The sequence below is a fragment of the Lotus japonicus genome, chromosome 4 (assembly GCF_012489685.1).
Source record: "Lotus japonicus ecotype B-129 chromosome 4, LjGifu_v1.2".
Classification (NCBI taxonomy): domain Eukaryota; kingdom Viridiplantae; phylum Streptophyta; class Magnoliopsida; order Fabales; family Fabaceae; genus Lotus; species Lotus japonicus.
Genome location: NC_080044.1, coordinates 72,862,272 through 72,880,657, shown reverse-complemented (window position 1 = coordinate 72,880,657; position 18,386 = coordinate 72,862,272). Strand labels below are relative to the sequence as shown.

The 18,386-nt window shown below is 34.9% G+C and overlaps 4 protein-coding genes and 1 non-coding gene across 5 annotated transcripts; 3 read left to right on the top strand and 2 right to left on the bottom strand.

The window, feature by feature from the left end:
• Positions 1–1,098: 1,098 nt before the first annotated feature.
• On the top strand, positions 1,099–2,230 carry LOC130712103 (membrane protein PM19L). The gene is made up of 4 exons (XM_057561943.1): positions 1,099–1,320; positions 1,448–1,667; positions 1,740–1,785; positions 1,904–2,230. The coding sequence occupies exons 1-4, from the start codon at positions 1,194–1,196 to the stop codon at positions 2,012–2,014; spliced, it is 504 nt and encodes a 167-aa protein (XP_057417926.1). The 5' UTR covers positions 1,099–1,193; the 3' UTR covers positions 2,015–2,230.
• A 72-nt stretch (positions 2,231–2,302) lies between these two features.
• TRNAP-UGG (transfer RNA proline (anticodon UGG)) lies at positions 2,303–2,374 on the bottom strand. The gene has a single exon. It is a non-coding gene; the product is annotated as a tRNA-Pro (tRNA).
• Positions 2,375–9,631: 7,257 nt separating this feature from the next.
• LOC130715076 (primary amine oxidase-like) lies at positions 9,632–13,249 on the top strand. Its single transcript, XM_057565076.1, has 5 exons — positions 9,632–10,490; positions 11,440–11,821; positions 11,944–12,057; positions 12,167–12,708; positions 12,829–13,249. Exons 1-5 carry the CDS (start codon positions 9,682–9,684, stop codon positions 13,025–13,027), a joined length of 2,046 nt encoding a protein of 681 aa, XP_057421059.1. The 5' UTR covers positions 9,632–9,681; the 3' UTR covers positions 13,028–13,249.
• An 831-nt stretch (positions 13,250–14,080) lies between these two features.
• LOC130713551 (F-box/kelch-repeat protein At3g23880-like) lies at positions 14,081–15,472 on the top strand. The gene has a single exon (XM_057563322.1). The coding sequence runs from the start codon at positions 14,214–14,216 to the stop codon at positions 15,345–15,347; it is 1,134 nt and encodes a 377-aa protein (XP_057419305.1). The 5' UTR covers positions 14,081–14,213; the 3' UTR covers positions 15,348–15,472.
• A 72-nt stretch (positions 15,473–15,544) lies between these two features.
• On the bottom strand, positions 15,545–18,214 carry LOC130713550 (protein FAR1-RELATED SEQUENCE 12-like). The gene is given in 4 exon segments (XM_057563321.1): positions 15,545–15,929; positions 15,932–16,000; positions 16,003–18,031; positions 18,112–18,214. Coding segments are annotated over 3 exon segments (2,133 nt in total). The 5' UTR covers positions 17,993–18,031; positions 18,112–18,214; the 3' UTR covers positions 15,545–15,855.
• Between the last annotated feature and the right edge of the window lie 172 nt (positions 18,215–18,386).

Sequence of the window (18,386 nt, the reverse complement as noted above, 5' to 3'; positions counted from 1 at the left end):
TCAATAAACTCCTTTAACTTCAAACTAGTTCTTTGTACTTTCTTTGTAGTTCACGTGTCAGTAGCGTTTATTCTCTGGAGCCTCTTTTTGGGGTCCAAGAGTCAATAGTATTAAAAAGGCCGAAGCCAAGCCCATATGCTACAAGGGGAAGGACCTGGATCCTATTAACCATACTACAAATTTTATACAAAAAATTAAAGGAAAAACTAAACCAAAATCTGATTCAATCCAAATCAGTTTAAATTAGATTGTATGAGGCATCGAAAAATTTAATTAACTGTGGCATTTCCTTAAAGTTGGGACTAAGCTCCGTTTGATAATGGGGATTGGATTTGGCACTCCACTAATTAGAAATGTCACCCCACTTAAAACACTTTCGGGAACTTAATTTCCGAAATATTTCGGAACTTAAAAATCCGAAGTATTTTTCTCACTTAAAAGTGTGGTGTTACATTGTATTTTGCACTGCTCGGTATGTAAATCCCAAATTAATTTAGGAATATAAAATTCCGAAATAATTCGGAACTTAAAAATCCGAAAATATGGGATGTGAAATCTAGTAGTGGGGGTGGGAAATCTAATCCCTTTGATAATCAATAACCCTAACAATCTCCCGATTGAATAAAAAACACATGGATTGATTTTTCTTTTTGTTTCAATCTCTAATTGAAGTGGAATGAATATTCAATGTGGTGGAGCTATTGACCTATTTCATATTCAATGTGAGAATTTCTTAGTTACTGTTGAGCTGAGATAGGTTGAGGAAAACACATTAGAAAATTAATGATTTGAACATAATTCACATAAGTGAGTCTTCAACTATTGCTTTCTAATGTGAGACTTCTTTAATTTTCCCTTCTAAGATGAAGAATCAGTGATGCTCATGGTGAAATATAATATCATAATATATGAAGAAGAAAAAAAATTCCTTCCCCCTTGACAAGGCAAACCAAATAATGATCAAAGTATAGACGCCATTTCTTTGCATTGAAGAAAGCATTTTCAATGCATGACAGCAAAGAAGAACTACTCTGCAGGACAACCTTTTCTAGAAAATTTCTAATAATATAATCCAGACTCCAGAGGATAAGTCTCAGTCCATATATATGTCAAGACAACGACCTAAGCTAGAGCAGGACAAACCAAACCCCAAGAATTTTGCTTTAGATTTTTTTGGTGTTTGAGATTCAAGAATGGCTTCTGCAGGATCCAAATCAGCAGCCTCCTTCATCTTGGCACTTAATCTATTTCTGTACTTCATAGTGATTGTAATTGCATCCTGGGCAGTGAATCATGGGATTCATAGGTCTAAGGAAGCAGGTAATTAAAAGTGCATGTTTTATTTTATCAGCTGCAAAAAACAACAATAAGAAATTGTTATTATTTTTCAATTTTTAGTATCACATGATTTGATGACTTTTGCTCTGCATTTTTTGTATATATACAGCATCTGTCTTATCCCCTCCTGCTAAGCTATTTCCAATATACTTCCCAATGGGAAACATGGCAACCGGTTTCTTCGTGATTTTGACTCTCATTGCTGGTGTTGTGGGATTCACAACCTCACTCACCGGATTGCACAACATTTTGCAGTGGAATGCTCCCAATCTACATGCAGCAGCCATGTCTTCATTGGCCACATGGGTACTCACTCTACTAGCCATGGGGTGAGCCTTATTAAAATTCTGTTGTTTGAGAATAAATGTTATATGCCAAATTAATGGCTTCTTTTCTTGCAGATTTGCTTGCAAAGAGATTGAACTTGGATGGACAGACTCAAACCTGGTAAGTCCTATACTTAGAATGCTACAATTTCAAACCTTCCATAACTAGCTAGTTACTCAAATTGGATCATAAATAAGGGAAATTAATTTGCCTACTTTTTGTTTGTGTTTCATTCCAGCGTACCTTGGAGGTTATCACGATAATTGTAAGCGCAACACAACTGTTATGTACGGGAGTTATCCATGTTGGGGTTTCAGAAGTGATTCCACACAGAATGGGAAGAGTATGATGAGTTTCAGACTCAATTTCAGGTTTAGCTGGTGGCAATGACATGTATTGATGTATATATATATACACACTCAGTCTTGGAAAATAATGACCAGAATTGTAAACTTCCTTATTTCAAAGGAAGCAAATTTGTGGTTTTCTGTGTTGTCTTTTTTCTTAATTGTTTCATTTGTGAAGTGAAAATAAATAACTACAGATACATTTTTTTTTAAGCAAAGGCGTTTTCTTTTCCATAGAAGAAGTGTCAGATATATAGCTGATAAAAATAGCAGTATTTTTTCACAAAAAGGGGGCATTCGGAGAATCGAACTCCGGACCTCTCGCACCCAAAGCGAGAATCATACCACTAGACCAAATGCCCGTTGTTGGTGAATTCAAATGATGTATTTATTTAAACCCTATTTATTCAACATCCATGAACAAATTAAATGTGATAGACACATGCAAAAAGAATTTTAATAATAGTTTATGTGTGGGGCCTCATGTGTCTAAGATTATTTGACTGCTAAAAGTAAAATATATTTGTTTTTTTGTCAATATATAAAAACATGTTCAACTAAGGAATATTATATATTTATTCGAAATTGTTATTGCCACTCACATTTAGTTATATCACCATTAAATTTGAAAAAAATCTGAAAAGGCCTTTAAAATTTCCTCAGTCACATTTTTTAAGTGCGTAATGCGTCACTTTAAAAATACGTTACACACACATTTTAAAAGCGCAAAAGTTACGCACTTTAAAATGTATACATGTATGCGAGCCACCTGCAGCCAAGTTTAAATACTAGGGATTGAATTTGGTAAAAATATCATTGGGACCAAAATCAAAGATCGGCTATATATAGCAGAAGGACTAAAAATATATTCCAATAAATATTTTAATATTTATATTTCATTAAAGAATTTTTTTTACAATTAACATTAAATATGATATAAAATTCATATATAATCATTAAAATATTTTTTACTTACAACTTTAGAAAATTATAACTTAAATATATTTTTATATATTCTTTTTTTTATATCGAAAAGATAAATTGCACTTGTTATGAATTGATCGTTAGACCTCTCCCACCCATGCAACTTACATGTCTTATAGCTCTTGCCCCTTGAACTATATTTTTATATAAATCTATATTTATATCAATGAAATTAATTTTAAATACAAAATTTAATTAATTACTTTTAACATTTGTATTGAGCATATGAAATCTTCATGTTTTGTAAAATTAAAGAATACTCCGTGCAAAACACGGATATATTTATAAAATTATAAAAGTCAACTTAAAAATATTAAACAAACTAGATAGAGACAAGTCATTTCATGTAAACGAGGTATTTCGTTTGTCATCTTAGGAGTATATTTATGTAGATAGGTTACACCAACTATGCATTGACTAATTTGTAGTTCCACGCGATTTCATGGATACAGAAACCAATTAAATTTGCTGGCTTAGAAACTGGTTTAGTGTAAATGATACTTAATTGTTTGGGAAAATACGGCATGTTAATTTAGTGGATAGTCTCACTTCTTAAATTTGCTAGTACATCGTTATTAATATTAATATATGTATCACGTGGGAATTTTATTTAATTTGATCCAATTAGGTTAAAGTGTTAAACTACTATTACTATGGAGTAGAAGGGGGGGAAAAACGGATGGTGGAGCCTTGGAGGGACAACTAGTATATTAAAGGGCAAGGGGGGGCTTATGAATTGCACAATAAAACAATTAATTTGTCTCTTACTTTGAATGAATCCGGCCTAGTCTTTAAATATAAAGATCAATGAATGAAATTTAATTTGCTGGAGAAGGATCCTATCTCACAACACATAACAAGATAAGGCCTACCTAGCCAGCTTAAATTAGTCATTAATATTGTACCATGTGTAGATTTTATAAATCCAATTGGTTTAAACTATTAGTTTTTTAAAATTTTTATAGAAAAATGTTAATTGTTAGTAAATTAATTCTTTTGTGAGGGTCCAAGTATTTCTCACCTTCTCTTTGCTGATGATGTTTTGTTGTTTGCCAAAGCGGAGGTATCTCAGATAAGGGTACTTCAGGCGGTGCTCGATGAATTCTGTCATGCTTTTGGGCTTAAAATTAATTTTGCCAAGTCCAAGGCAATGGCTTCCTGGTGTGTGGATAGTGCTTTAAAGGATAGGTTGGTCTCGATTACCACTATTCCTTTCACTGATAACATAGGGAAGTTTCTGGGATTTCCTATTCATCAGGGTCGTGTAAAGAGGGATGATTTTGCGTTTATTGTGGATCGGGTCACTTCTAGACTGTCCTCTTGGAAGGCTAATTTATTGAATAAACCGGCTCGCCTTACTCTTGCCAAATCTGTGTTGTCTGCCATTCCGGTGTATGTGATGCAATTAAATTGGCTTCCTCAATCTGTTTGTGATCAAATTGATGTTGTTGTTCGCCGTTTTATTTGGGGGAATACTAATGGCACTGGTATTCCTTTAGTTGCTTGGGAAATGATTACGAAGCCAAAGCGGCATGGAGGGCTTGGTATCCGTAGTGCTCGGTTGAATAATGTGGCTTTGTTGGGAAAAAATTTGTGGAGTTTAGTGCAGCGGCAGGATAAGTTTTGGGTCCGGGTGGTTGAGGATCGCTACTTTGCTGGCTCTTCTGTGTTGTCTCATGAGGGGAATTAGGGGTCGTATTTTTGGCAGTCCATTCTGAAAGCTAAGAAAGTCCTTAAGGATGGTTTTAGCGTGCGGTTTGGTAATGGGAGCTCTTCCTTTTGGTATGATACCTGGTCCCCTTTGGGCCCTCTTTGTCATAGGGTCCCTTTTGTGGATATTCATGATATGGAGCTTAAGCTTCAGGATGTCTATGCTTCAGGATATTTTAATGTTAACCTGTTGTATTCTGGTCTCCCCCCGGATTTATTACAGTACCTTGGCAGCTTTCAGCAAGTGTTGTTTGATAAGGATACTCCAGATTGTTTGATTTGGTCCCATAATGTGAATGGTGACTATAGCGTCAGGGATGGGTACCGGTGGTTGGTGGATCGAGATCAAGCTTCGCCCGCTGTCCCCTTTTGGCACGCGCTCTGGAAGCTTCAGGTTCCGCATAATATTCAGTTCTTTGCTTGGCAAATTGTTCATAATGCCCTACCTACCTCTGAGTTTTTGTGTCGCCGTCATATATCTGGTTCTGGGATTTGTGGTCGGTGTGGCTCCGCGATTGAGACTGTGGTTCATTGCCTGCGGGATTGTCCGGCTTCGCTTCAGGTTTGGCGGGGGATTGGTTTGAATGTGTGCTTCCGGCGGCTTTTTTCACGCTACAGGATTTTCAGGATGTGTTGCATGAATTCGAGGGGTTTAGCCTGCTTGTAGTTTTGTCGACAGCTTGGACAATTTGGAAAGCTAGATGTAAGGCCTTGATTGCTGGTCAGAATCTTGAGGCCTTTCAGGTGGTGCGCGAGGCTCGTTCTCTGTGGGTGCTGGTGGCCCATGGCTTTCACCGTTCGACACCCCCTGCTGTGGAGCGATGGGTTAGATGGATCCCTCCTAAGACGAGCTTCGTTTCTCTTAATACTGATGGCAGCTCGATTGGGAATCCAGGTCCCTCTGGGTTTGGAGGTGTCGTGCGTACCTCCCAGGGTTCTTGGATATTTGGCTTTGCTGGGTTTGCGGGTGTTGGTGATAGCCTTCGTGCGGAGTTGTTGGCTATTCTTAAAGGTTTGACGTTGTGTTGGGAGCATGGATATAGGAGTGTGGAGCTTTTCACAGACTCTATGCTTGCGTTGGGGCTTTTGGCTTCTGATCATCCCCCATTTCATCAGTATGCGTGCATAATTAATGGCATCAAGGGTCTTCTTCGCCGGAGTTGGGTTGTCCACTATCATCACTTGCTCCGTGAAGGAAATGTTGTTGCTGATTATTTGGCTAAGCTTGGAGCGTCTTCTACGACCACTATTAGCTTTTGGGATTCTCCTTTAGCAGGGGTCATGCCTGCTTTGCATGCTGACGCCCTTGGGGTTGCCTTCTTGAGGCAGTAGTTTTCTTTCTGTTGTTTTTCTTTCTTTGCTTCTTTTATCCAAAAAAAAAAAAAAAATTCTTTCGTCATGATTTGAACTTTGGTCTTTCACCCTGTAAAACCCTATTAGTACAATGAAAATTTTGGCAACCATCACTAAATAAAAAACATTCACACTCTATGATTAAGACTTACTTAAAATTTGAGTCTCACTTTAAATTTAGTATGACTTATTTGAATTTCAAGTAATAGGCGACGTTGACTGTCAAAAAAAAAAGTAATAAATGAGTGAATGTTAAAATAATATATTAAAGTGAGTGTTGCTAACACTCTCTTAGTACACGTGTAATCATAAATACAATAAGGGACGACTAATATTTAAGAGTGCTATATATGACACGTATGATACGTAGAGACAAAATAAACCATACGCAGATTCACATGCATACACATCATTTTTTTCTTTATATTTCATTCCTTTGTGGAAAAAGTAACGTGTATTGTGAGATAATGATTGTCTCCCCCAACGCCTACTTTTGTGACTTTTTCTAACCGCCACATGTGATAATTTTTTCTTTTTATTTCTCACTTTGTTGTGATAAACAACCGTCGCTAAAGTGTGTTGGAATAGTGGTTACTATATATTCGGTAATACATATATCATGATTAATTTCTTTATTACTTCTCTATCTTCTTTTATTTTCTCACTTCAGGGGTCTACGTGGGTTAGGTATGATGAAGTGATGTTATGTTTACACTTTACTTTCTTTTACAATTCATTTTTGCTCAGTTTTTTCCTACATCTCTCTACTGTTTCTATCAAATTACATATCATATATATCATTTATTTCTCTTTCTTGAGTTTTATATCTCTCCAAATTAAAGTGTAGAGGTAGGTGTTAATTAATACCAATACTTAATTCGGTACGGTAATGTGTATGGTGACATCTATATATATTAGTAAAGCAGACTTGAAAAAATAGTGTCATTGCAATTAATTACATTCACTTGAAAAAATTGCATGATTGCAATTAAACACATTCAGTTACTTTTTGTATGTAGTAGCACAACACCTACGGGCAGAAGGTATCTGAAGAAAAGTTGCACAAGTTGCAATTAAAATTAACATTACGTTAGAATTGAAAATAACACTACAATTGAAACATTCACTTGAAAAAATAAAATCATTTCAATTAAAAAAATTCAGTTACATTTTGTATGCAGCACCACAAAGATTAAAATAAAATTAAAAATGGTAGAAATTGGCAATGTCAAGAACCTATCCATCTACCAACATTAAATTCAAAAAATGCAATGTAGTGGACTAAATCAGGCCCTACTCCATATCTCTATATAAACAAACCACTCACACTCAAATCATGCATATCTTAGACTCCAGCATCCTACAGGAAAAAGAATGGCAACTGTCATAAGCTATTTCAACAAGTATGTCATGTTCCATCACATTAGCAAATTTAAAAACTTTTATTTTTTTTATTACTCATTTCTTATTTCTTTGTTTCAGGAGAAAGGTCATCAACAACAACAAAAAACTCACATTCCTTAGTTAACTATCTTCCACTGCAGATGATTGGAAAATAAAAGTGCGGGTTTCACGGATAGTGCATTAAGTAATAACAAATTACATTTGTAATAAATATATTAAATAATAAGATTAAAAACTGAAAAAAAAAATTGTATTGTCAAAAGCTATTAAACTACCTACATTAAATATTCACAAAAATACATATATTAAATAATAATAGTTATAATTTTTAAAAATAACTTGAGTTGACAAATATTAAGAATTAAAATTAATTAATTTAGATAAAATATATTTAAAATTAATAAATATTTGTTATTAAATCATTATTGATGGTTAAGATTATCATAGAGTAATTTTTCTGTTTAACTAAATATATGATGATAAATAAATTAAATAAATTAAAAAATAAGTTAATTAAACTAGGAGATATATACTAAATATGTTATGCCTGTGATGTTAGTTATAAAAAATAATAAAATAATTTAATTTTAAAATATTTGATCGATAATAGTTATAATTTTGATTTAAAATATGTTTTCTAATAATATATAATATGACTTTATGACCTCCTATGAGATTTATCATTGTTGCACTCATTTACAACAGACTAAAAATGTAGTATGCAATGGTATTTAATAAATTTCATAAATGAAATTATATTTGATATAGTCATATAGCTACAATATTTCTTCAGTGATAAAAAATAACAATCATTCTTAACCAGCTTTCACTTTTGCACATTACTATGGTACACGAGTTAAAGAATCTTTTTAACTAAGTCCTTATAATTTATTTGTGCTAACCACATGTATCATCTACTGAGGGAATCAAGTTCTACTCAAGTGTAGTGAAAGTTAAAGATCTATCATAAAGTGCATTCCTTAAGGACAGAATCTCAGGGATCAAAAGAGTTAATTTTAACCATTGTAATAGACATTCATTAGGTTGAACGATTTGTGTTTTCAAATTGTCTTACGAGGTTCTATAATTTTTTACTTTCTATAAAACTATAAAAATTTATCGAATAGTTTAAATTATTATTCTAATTCATAATTAAGTTAAAAAATATATGCTCTTACAAATTACAAATTGCATATTAACTAATTAAATACTCATATGCAATAAATAGTATAATTTTTATATGTGTGACTAAGAATATGTTTCGGCATTAAATTTTTATTAGCACACTTACCATAGAGTTTCAACTGAAAACACAACTTTTCTTGGCCAAAACATGAAAGCAAGATATAAATACCACTTTATAAAAGTCTTTTTACTTTTATAGATGATTTTACACAAACACGGACTAAATTATTCAGCTCTAATTATATATTTTCATCATTTTACTTAATATTGAGAGTGCATTACTATTTAAACATATAATCACCAAATAAATTGAAAATAATTTTATTTAATAAACATAAAATATTAAATATGTGTTTTAATATACTAAAAAATTAACCCAAGAAGGGTAGCTCAGTTGGCAACGCAGGCTGAGTGTGAATGAAGAGCTCTCGGTTTCAATCCCCACACAGTACACTCTGGGGGAGGGATGATGAGCCTTAATTGTGACTAAATCTCGAATCTGTGGTATATCCTAATGGTGATGGTACCAAATTCTTATAAAAAAAACAACGAAAAAATTAGTGTACAATAAATTTTTTTTTAGCTTCATTAATGTTATTACATTACATATGTTTATCATATTCTTAATTATCTATTATTCAATAATTTTTCATATTCAAAAATTATTTTTACAAATAATAGACACATAACTTAAAAACAAACCCGGGCGTTGCACGAGTTTAATTTCTAGGATCCTTTATTTACATAGAGAGAACTCTAACTAAGTAATTTAATGCATTAAAAAAACTCTAATACTATCTATTTCGATGTCTAAACACAATAATTTTTTTCTGTTATATTTATATTTAATAAATATTTTAATATTTATTATTTATATAATTACACTATAATAATTTTCATATAATATTAAAAAATATCGTAAATAAACCCGTGCAACGCACGGGTATAATATCTAGTTTTCCTATTAAAGGGTACGAGGGGGAGCTTCCATTCCCCACAGCAAACAGCAAGCTAGGGCTTAAGCCAGCTAGCAATGGCTTCTTCCACCATGAAAGCAACACTACTCTTCTCTGCAGCTCTCACCTTATTCTTCTCCTTACCAATAGCAGTACTCTCCCAAACCCCTCCTCCTGTGTCTTTCCATCATCCACTAGACCCTTTAACCGAACAAGAGATAAACCTTGTCCGAACCATAGTCCTAGCCAAGTACCCAGCCACTTCAAGAAACACTCTAAGGTTCCACTATATCGGCCTAGACGACCCAGAAAAAGAATCAATCCTTAAATGGGAGCACGACAAAACCATCGCGATCCCTCGCATAGCCTCAGTCATCACCATCATCAACACCAAGATCCACGACATGTTAATCGATCTCAAGCTAAAGCGCTTTCTCTCGGACAAGATCCACACCGGGAATGGTTTCCCCACCATCTCTGTTGAGGAACAAAACGAGGCCAGCGCGTTGGCGCTGTCATATCCTCAGTTCATTGCTTCAATGAACAAGAGAGGACTGAACCTCTCCGCGGTGGTGTGCGCCTCTTACAGCACCGGGTGGTTCGGAGAAGTTAAGGACACGAGGGTTGTGAGGATCGATTGTTTCATGAATGAAGAGTCTTCTGCTAATATCTGGATGAGGCCTATTACTGGACTCATAATAGCGGTTGATCTTGACACCATGAAGATTATTCAGTACAGTGATAGAGAAGTTGTGCCGGTACCCACGGCGGAGAACACTGAGTTTCGAGCTTCACATCAGAAGCCACCATTCGGTCCAAAGCAGCATGGTCTTGCCTCTCATCAACCACAAGGTGCAGGCTTCCAGATCAACGGCCACAGTGTTAGGTATATATATCTCGTTTTTTATAAGTCAATAATTTTTTTGAAAGTTATTCAAATAGTTAAAAAAAAAATTGAAATTAAATATTTAATTAATTAAACTACGGGTGCGCTCAGAACAACTTTATTAAATATTTATTTTATGACAACAATAAAAATTATTTATAAAATAATTTGAGTATGTTATTAATAATGTAAGTTCAAATTTATAAATTAATTTGAATAGCTTATAAAAATATACAGTTTTCGATAAGTTATCTCAAATATTTTATAAGTGTTTATGTTAGAACAAATTCAAATATCGAGCCCTAATTCACATTGAAGAAAAATAGTTAATATTATTTATAGTCTCAAATGTATACAAATATTTGCTGCAGTTTATTTTACTAAAAGCATAAGTTAGTTATATATAAGTCTCAAACGTTAATTTTTCTATCCGAATATCTTAAGTGATAAGAGTTTGGTGATATATAGATTGGGAGAAAAAGGTTCAGATTTTAATTTTTAACGAGTGTAATTTAATTATCTTTTCAATGAAAAAATAATAATTTTTCTAAATTACTCCCATATTGAAAAACTTACCGGAATTATTATTAAGTTTTAGATAATTGAAAATGATCAATTGATACCGTTGTTGAAGGACATCCACAACACCTGTAATTTATTGTACTTTATAATCAACATAAATTACAGAGTTGAAGAAAAAATTGTGAGGGGATTAGAAACCGCCTTAAATTAAAATGTTACGTCCAATAAAAATAAAGTCTTCAAATCGCTACTATTTAGATAATTGAATATGGAACATGAAATGTTACTAGTTAATGTTAAATTAAACCTTAGAAAAATTTATTTTATAGGATTGGTGAGTTTGACTTTGTGATGTTAATCTAAGTTTGTCCTTAAAAAATGTGTGTGGTTTGATCGAGATTGACATGTATATATATTTTATGTTCAGCTGGGCCAACTGGAAGTTTCATCTAGGATTTGATGTACGAGCTGGTCTTATAGTATCACTGGCTTCAATTTACGATCTAGAGAAGCACAAGTCTCGTAGAGTGTTATACAAAGGGTACACTTCTGAGCTTTTTGTGCCATACCAAGACCCAGGAGAAGATTTTTACTTCAAGACTTTCTTCGATGCTGGAGAGTTTGGGTTTGGTCTCATGACTGTTCCTCTGGTCCCAAACCGTGATTGCCCTTCAAATGCTCAGTTCATAGATGCATACATCAACACAGATGATGGTAAACCACTCCTTGTGAAGAGGGCAGTTTGTGTCTTTGAACAATACGACAACATCATGTGGCGCCACTCTGAGTCAACCGTTCCTAATGAATTCGTAAGAGATCAATGGATCGATCGCTAATTAACCCACCATTTTAATCTTAATTAATTTGCTACGTGCCTACACGTTTGTTTCTATTATTTGCAATCTCACATGTTTTTAATTATGATTGACAGATTGAAGAATCTAGGACAGAAGTGAACTTAGTGGTAAGGACCATAGTCACAGTGAGTAACTACGACAACATAGTAGATTGGGTGTTCAAAACAACCGGCTCCATCAAGACCGTGGTATGTCTCGCAAAAAATACCTATTTCACATAAGGAGCATATTATAATTAACACACATTAAATGTTACATTTTATAACAAAGTAATATATTTTATATGTATGTACTTAGATTTCGCTGACGGCTATGTTAGAAGTTAGAGCAACGGATATTAAGCACAAGGATGAGATCAAGAGTGAACAATATGGTAGCTTGGTGTCAGCAAACACAATAGGCACTTACCATGACCACTTCTTCATTTTCTATCTTGACTTGGACATTGATGGTGTGGACAACTCGTTTGAGAAGGTTCATTTGAAGACTAAAAGAATCACTGATGGAAGTTCAAAGAGGAAGAGTTACTGGACAACTGAGACAGAAATTGCAAAGACTGAATCAGATGCGAAGATCATCACACTTGGGCTGTCACCAGCTGAGCTTGTTGTGGTGAATCCTAACAAGAAAACCGCCATCGGAAATGAAATTGGATACCGTTTGATTCCTTCTATCCCAGCTCATCCCCTAAACACACTTGATGATTACCCGCAAATTCGTGGTGCATTTAGCAACTTCAACGTGTGGGTCACGCCGTATAACAGGTCTGAGAAGTGGGCTGCTGGGCTCTATGTTGATCACAGCCGTGGAGATGATACCTTAGCTACTTGGACTCAAAAGTATGTATGCATCATTTAATTTTACACATTTAACTTTTAATTGAAGTTACAGTTTCTCAAATAGGTGAAGACATATGTTAAAAGGCCAAAGGCTAATAATTTGAAATTTGATAATTGCAGGAATAGAGACATTGTGAACAAGGACATTGTGCTGTGGCATGTTGTGGGAATTAATCATGTTCCAACCCAGGAAGATTTCCCAGTAATGCCGATGTTGAGCATTGGATTTGAGTTGAGACCAACCAATTTCTTTGAGAGGAACAATGCTCTCAAAACCCTTTCACCACCTGATGTTAAGTGGCCTGGTTGCCCTGCCTAAAATCATTAGAACTGGCCTAGCTAGCTAACTAGCTGCTGATTTGCATAATAATAAGTATGTGTATGTGTTACTAGTGTAACCACTTTGTTTCTTGCTGAAGTATGTAAACGTGCATGTTGTCTGTTCAATATTTGCATGTGTACAAGAATAAGATGATGAAATAATATGTACCATTAGCAGCTACATATTATATGTTTATAAAAATGCAAGTTCACTTGTCAATGAGCGGGTCATTTCTCAACCTTTTGTTCTCATTTTTTCTTTAATCTATAACTTTGTCATACGGTGGGGAAAAAAATCTAATTCACAAGTTAACATGATTTTTTGCAGAATTACTTTTAGTATATAGAATTTTTGTCCTCATTTTCTGAAATAGTGAAAAAAGATGTTAGAATAAATCCATTTTGAATCTACCAAAAAAAAAAATCCAATTTTGATTGTAAGTGTGAAACACTGAGACCAAAAGCTTGTTTAAACCTAAAATATAAGGAGGCTTGCCTGTTGGGCTGAACAGAAAAGCCTTTAAAAAAATAACTAGTCCAATTGTGACCAAAAGCATTGGATTTCCGGGCACCATTCTCGTGCTTAATCTTCCATAACCAGATCAAAATTTATGTCGCTAAATATGTTTCATTTAATTTCTTTGTGAAACTTTGTCACGTGAATTAACTCTTATATGTTTGTAACCACCTCATGGTTTTAAAATTGTCAGGAAAAAGTTTCAAATACTACATGAGATAGAGATTTTTAATAAAAAATAGTATCCACCGAATGAGTGTAAATTACTAGGGAGATATGAAGAGAGAAAAAAATGTGACAAATGTAATACATGATGTGATAGGACCGATGGTGTATGATCATCATAACTAGATTATTGTCCACTTGACATCTAGTTATTAAAATATATATGCATTACCGAATGAAACACATTATTTGAAGAAAATCTGTATTTTGTTGACGTCGTATGGTAACTTTATGTGGTATACAATACTTGTTGACTCATACTATTGACCGTTGATGTCCATATAGGAAGAGTGCTAAAGAAGGAAGAGTACCAAAGAAGGAAGAATGCTGAAGATGGAAGAGTACCATAGAAGGAACAAGAAACGTTACTTTCTCCTATCTATATATAAAATTATAACATCACGGACTTCATATATACTACAAAGTGATCAAGTGCACCAAAATGAAGAGATACAGCCGCAGAGGACGAACAAACATGAACAAAAAGACCCTCAATCTACCAATGGATTTGATAATTCAGATCCTGTTGAGGTTGCCAGTGAAGTCTCTTGTACGTTTCAAGTGCGTTTGTAAGTCATGGCTTTCACTCATCACTGATCCCCACTTTGCAAAATCACATTTTCAACTAGCTGCGGCACTCACCCATAGGCTCTTGTTAGCACCAGCTTCTGTTCCTGAAACTCGATCTATAGACTTAGATGATGCATCACTAAACGATGATTCTGCATCTACTACAATAGAACTTAAATTCATGCTTCCTTCATATTACTTTCATCTTAGTTCGTGTAGAGGGTTTCTGTTTTTGGATTGTAATCCAAACCTGTTTCTTTGGAATCCATCCACTGGTGTTCACAACCAAATACCACATCCACCTATTTCCTCCAATGTGGATGCCTTCCTTTTCACCTATCTATATGGTTTTGGCTACGACCCATCACAAGATGACTATTTAGTGGTTCTAGCTTCATATGATCCAAACTCAGCTGATTATTTAACCCATTTGGAGTTTTTCTCTTGGAGAGCCAATACATGGAAAGAAATTGAGGGTACCCATTTGCCTTATATGAACGCTGGCGATGATCCCAGAGTTGGGTCACTCTTGCATGATGCTATTCATTGGGTGGCTTTTCGTCACGATATAAATGTTGATCTTATTGTTGCATTTGATTTAGTTGAAAAAAGACTTTCTGATATACCTCTGCCAGATGAATTTTACCATGAATCTGCAGATTATGATGTGTGGGTGTTTCGAGGATTTCTCAGTCTATGGGTTGTGGAGGCTGATACAGTTAGTATATGGGTGATGGAAAGGTACAAATTGCAGTCATCTTGGGTTATGACTCTTGCTCTATCTTTAAATGACATTCCCAATAAATACTTTTCCCCAATATGTTGTACAAAAAATGGTGATATTGTTGGAACAGATGGTTATAAGGAGCTGGTGAAGTATAATGGCGAAGGAGAGGTACTAGAGCACTGCTCTTATGATGAATATCCTTATACTTATGTTTCCCTGGCCATGTATACAGAGTCTCTGCTTTCACTCCCTGCTGGTGAACAAGTTGAAGATGTGTGATGATAACAAACAAGAAGAATGAGGTTGTGTAATATGCTATATGACTTGTAAGAATGAGGTTTCACATCTTATTTGTATTATGATGATATATAATTTTTTTTTGAACTAGATGATATATAATATTAATGGAATCTAAGTTTTTTTAAAGACGAACCTTACAAAAACTATTACTTACAACAGAATAACTCAATAAAGTATGTGAAGACTGAAGGGATTGAAAATGATACCATATCAAAAGGTCCCTAGTATTATCAAAATGCCATAAAAGAACTGGCGTCATTTCATTTATGGAGTCAACAACACAATCTCCATTGTGCAAACCAATGGTTAAAAGAAACTGCAATCCTAAACCATGCATCATTGGCTTAAAATTAAAGTATTGTTATCATCTATGCAAGAAAAACATTGGAATTTTTGTTATAAAGGCATAAATGTCACTAGAAAGAACATCACAAACTATAATGTTTAATTGTGCAGCTATGTACAACCCCGCACAAAATAGAAGTATTCACCTATACCAACAGAGCTTCCTTCCACCCTCTCGCAAAATCTCAGAAGCAAGTTTATACGTTTCAATTGAGATGCAGTTTCTCTTAAACTCCATAACATCAAATTCCTCAGTTTCTGAGAGCTACTCTAGGATTCAATGTCAGGAAAACACCATCATCCGCATTTCTTGTCCATCGGTGTAAGATGTAGCGAGACGGAACTTCTCTCAATTCCAATATTTGGAAAACCCTTAAAACATGTCTACAAAGGACACCTTCATGCTCAAACATCTGACAGCTGCAACTAATGCCTAGATTGGACGCAATACATGTAACAAAATGCTTCTCCAGATCATTCCCGCACCTCCGCACCAAATATCTGCTAAGCCCCCCTTCTTCATAGCTTTTATATCCGAGATAACTATAGCATTGCAAAAGCTCTTTTTGAAATACTTTGAATATGGTAGGAGTGTAAAGCCTTCTAAATTGTTCTTCAACCGGTTCTTTTGTTTGCAAAGATGTTTGAAAATTGGAAGCATTTAAATCCTCTTTTCTTTCTTCTTCCCGACGTCGCTCAAGGCCTCTCTCATACCGTGAAATGAACTCCATGACAGGTGTTTGGGCATTTAAAAGTGCACCAAAGAATGAATCAACACTATCATTAATGGGAATGCCAGCGAAAAAAAATCCCCTCAAATATATTGGAACCCACGATGCACGCTTCTCATACATCTCTTTTAACCAAGCATTATCCTTCAATCCGTATTTGTTGAGCAAGGCATTCCATGCAGTGTCAAATTCGTCAACTGCTTGACTCTGGTAAACACACTTTTCATAATCATTTAAAAATTCATTGCCCATCAGACCCAGATTATCTTGTACCTTTTCCTTAATTTGCCATGATGAAAAGCGATGATGGGTTTCCGAAAAGACTTTAGCTATTGCCGTCTGGATTGCAATGTCTTGATCAGCTATTATTGAGAGGGGTTGCCGACCAGACATTGCCTTCAGCCAAGTCTGAAACAACCAGGTGAAAGACTCCTCAGATTCATCAGCAATTAGAGCACATCCAAGAAGCACAGGTTGCTTGTGATGGTTAACGCCAACAAAAGTAGCGAAGGGTACCAAATAGTCAGTTTTTCGATAAGACGTGTCTAAAACAAGGACATCGCCAAACTGACTACATGAATATCTAGATCTTCCATCAGCCCAAAATATGCTCATGCATTTACCGTTTTCAACTTCCACAGCATAAAAGAATCCTGTATCTTCGGCTTGTCTTGATTGGAAATACTGTAAAAGCACAGTATACCAGTCATCTTTAATGTGATTTTGTCTACACTCTTTTTCCATATCCAGATTATGATTGTAGTCTTTTTCGAGACGGTCCACTACCCACTTGCCAGATGACTGACTCTTAATCCTCAAATAAACCCCACAACCAACTCTCGAAGGGTGCTGAAACCCTTCCTTCGAGCACACAAATCGACGGGATGTGATCGAGCCATCATTCTTCGAACGAAACAGCTGACCAATTCGGACTCCAAAACCAACGGATGCTGCATATGCATGATAAAATTGGTAGGCTTCATTAGCTGAATTGAACACTTGACCTACAAATGGTTCAAACTTAGACTGTCCATCACCCCCTTCTTTTCTCAGGCGTTTGAAATCAATAACCTTGGCTTCTCCAAGCAACAATTTCTTCTTCCTTCGCCTGTGGGGCACATTAACAAAAGAATTGATAGTTGCAGCACCCTTCTGCTTCAAATCTGGATTGCAATATGCACTTTCAGTTTCAAGATCATGATTGTGGCTCTTGAAGCAATGATCAACAACCCACTTCCCAGAATCTTGTCTTTGCACCCTTATGAATGCTGGACAACCTGTTCTTGAACTGAGCTGATAACCCTCCTTTGAGCAGACAAATCTTCGAGAAGAAACAGACCCATCAGTCCTCGACCGGTACAGCTGACCAATCCGAACCTTAAATCCTGTTCGCTTTGCATATGATTCATAAAACTTAAGCGCCTCATCTGATGTATCAAATTCTAACCCTATGTATGGTTCACAGGAAAATTCAATTACTTCAACAACAACACTAGCATTGTTCATTGCTAGTTCAGTACCCACTGGGTTTTCCATTGCAATCATCATCCCAAATTCAAATTCTCCTCCATAAAAATCTAACAAAATCTGAGACAAAATCACATCAATTCAAAAAGGGGGAAAAGGAATAGATTGATGAAAGCTAGGGTTTTGTGAAGAAAATTTACCTCAAGGTTGCAGGAATCGATTTGGTGGTGAAAGTGAGATGGGGATGGTGTATGTTGTGAAGTGTGTGGGGGGAATTTATATGGATCAAGAAAATTTATTGACTGTTTTTTTACAAGAGGAAGAAAAGTAAGTCAAATTGACTTGAATTTTACATAATAATATAAAATATAAAATAATATAAAATATTTATTAATATTTTTTATATTATTCATTATTGGACATGTACATTAATAATAATATTAATTATTATTAATATGTTTCTTATATTATTCAT

What these genes read in the sequence shown, in the direction of transcription:
- LOC130712103 (XM_057561943.1), top strand. Translation starts at nt 1,194, where the DNA reads ATGGCTTCTGCAGGATCCAAATCAGCAGCCTCCTTCATCTTGGCACTT. An exon ending in TCATAGGTCTAAGGAAGCAG is followed by an intron (nt 1,321 to 1,447) that starts GTAATTAAAAGT and finishes GTATATATACAG; the next exon opens with CATCTGTCTTATCCCCTCCT. An exon ending in CTCACTCTACTAGCCATGGG is followed by an intron (nt 1,668 to 1,739) that starts GTGAGCCTTATT and finishes CTTTTCTTGCAG; the next exon opens with ATTTGCTTGCAAAGAGATTG.
- LOC130715076 (XM_057565076.1), top strand. Translation starts at nt 9,682, where the DNA reads ATGGCTTCTTCCACCATGAAAGCAACACTACTCTTCTCTGCAGCTCTC. An exon ending in CAACCGTTCCTAATGAATTC is followed by an intron (nt 11,822 to 11,943) that starts GTAAGAGATCAA and finishes TATGATTGACAG; the next exon opens with ATTGAAGAATCTAGGACAGA. An exon ending in TTAGCTACTTGGACTCAAAA is followed by an intron (nt 12,709 to 12,828) that starts GTATGTATGCAT and finishes TGATAATTGCAG; the next exon opens with GAATAGAGACATTGTGAACA.
- LOC130713551 (XM_057563322.1), top strand. Translation starts at nt 14,214, where the DNA reads ATGAAGAGATACAGCCGCAGAGGACGAACAAACATGAACAAAAAGACC.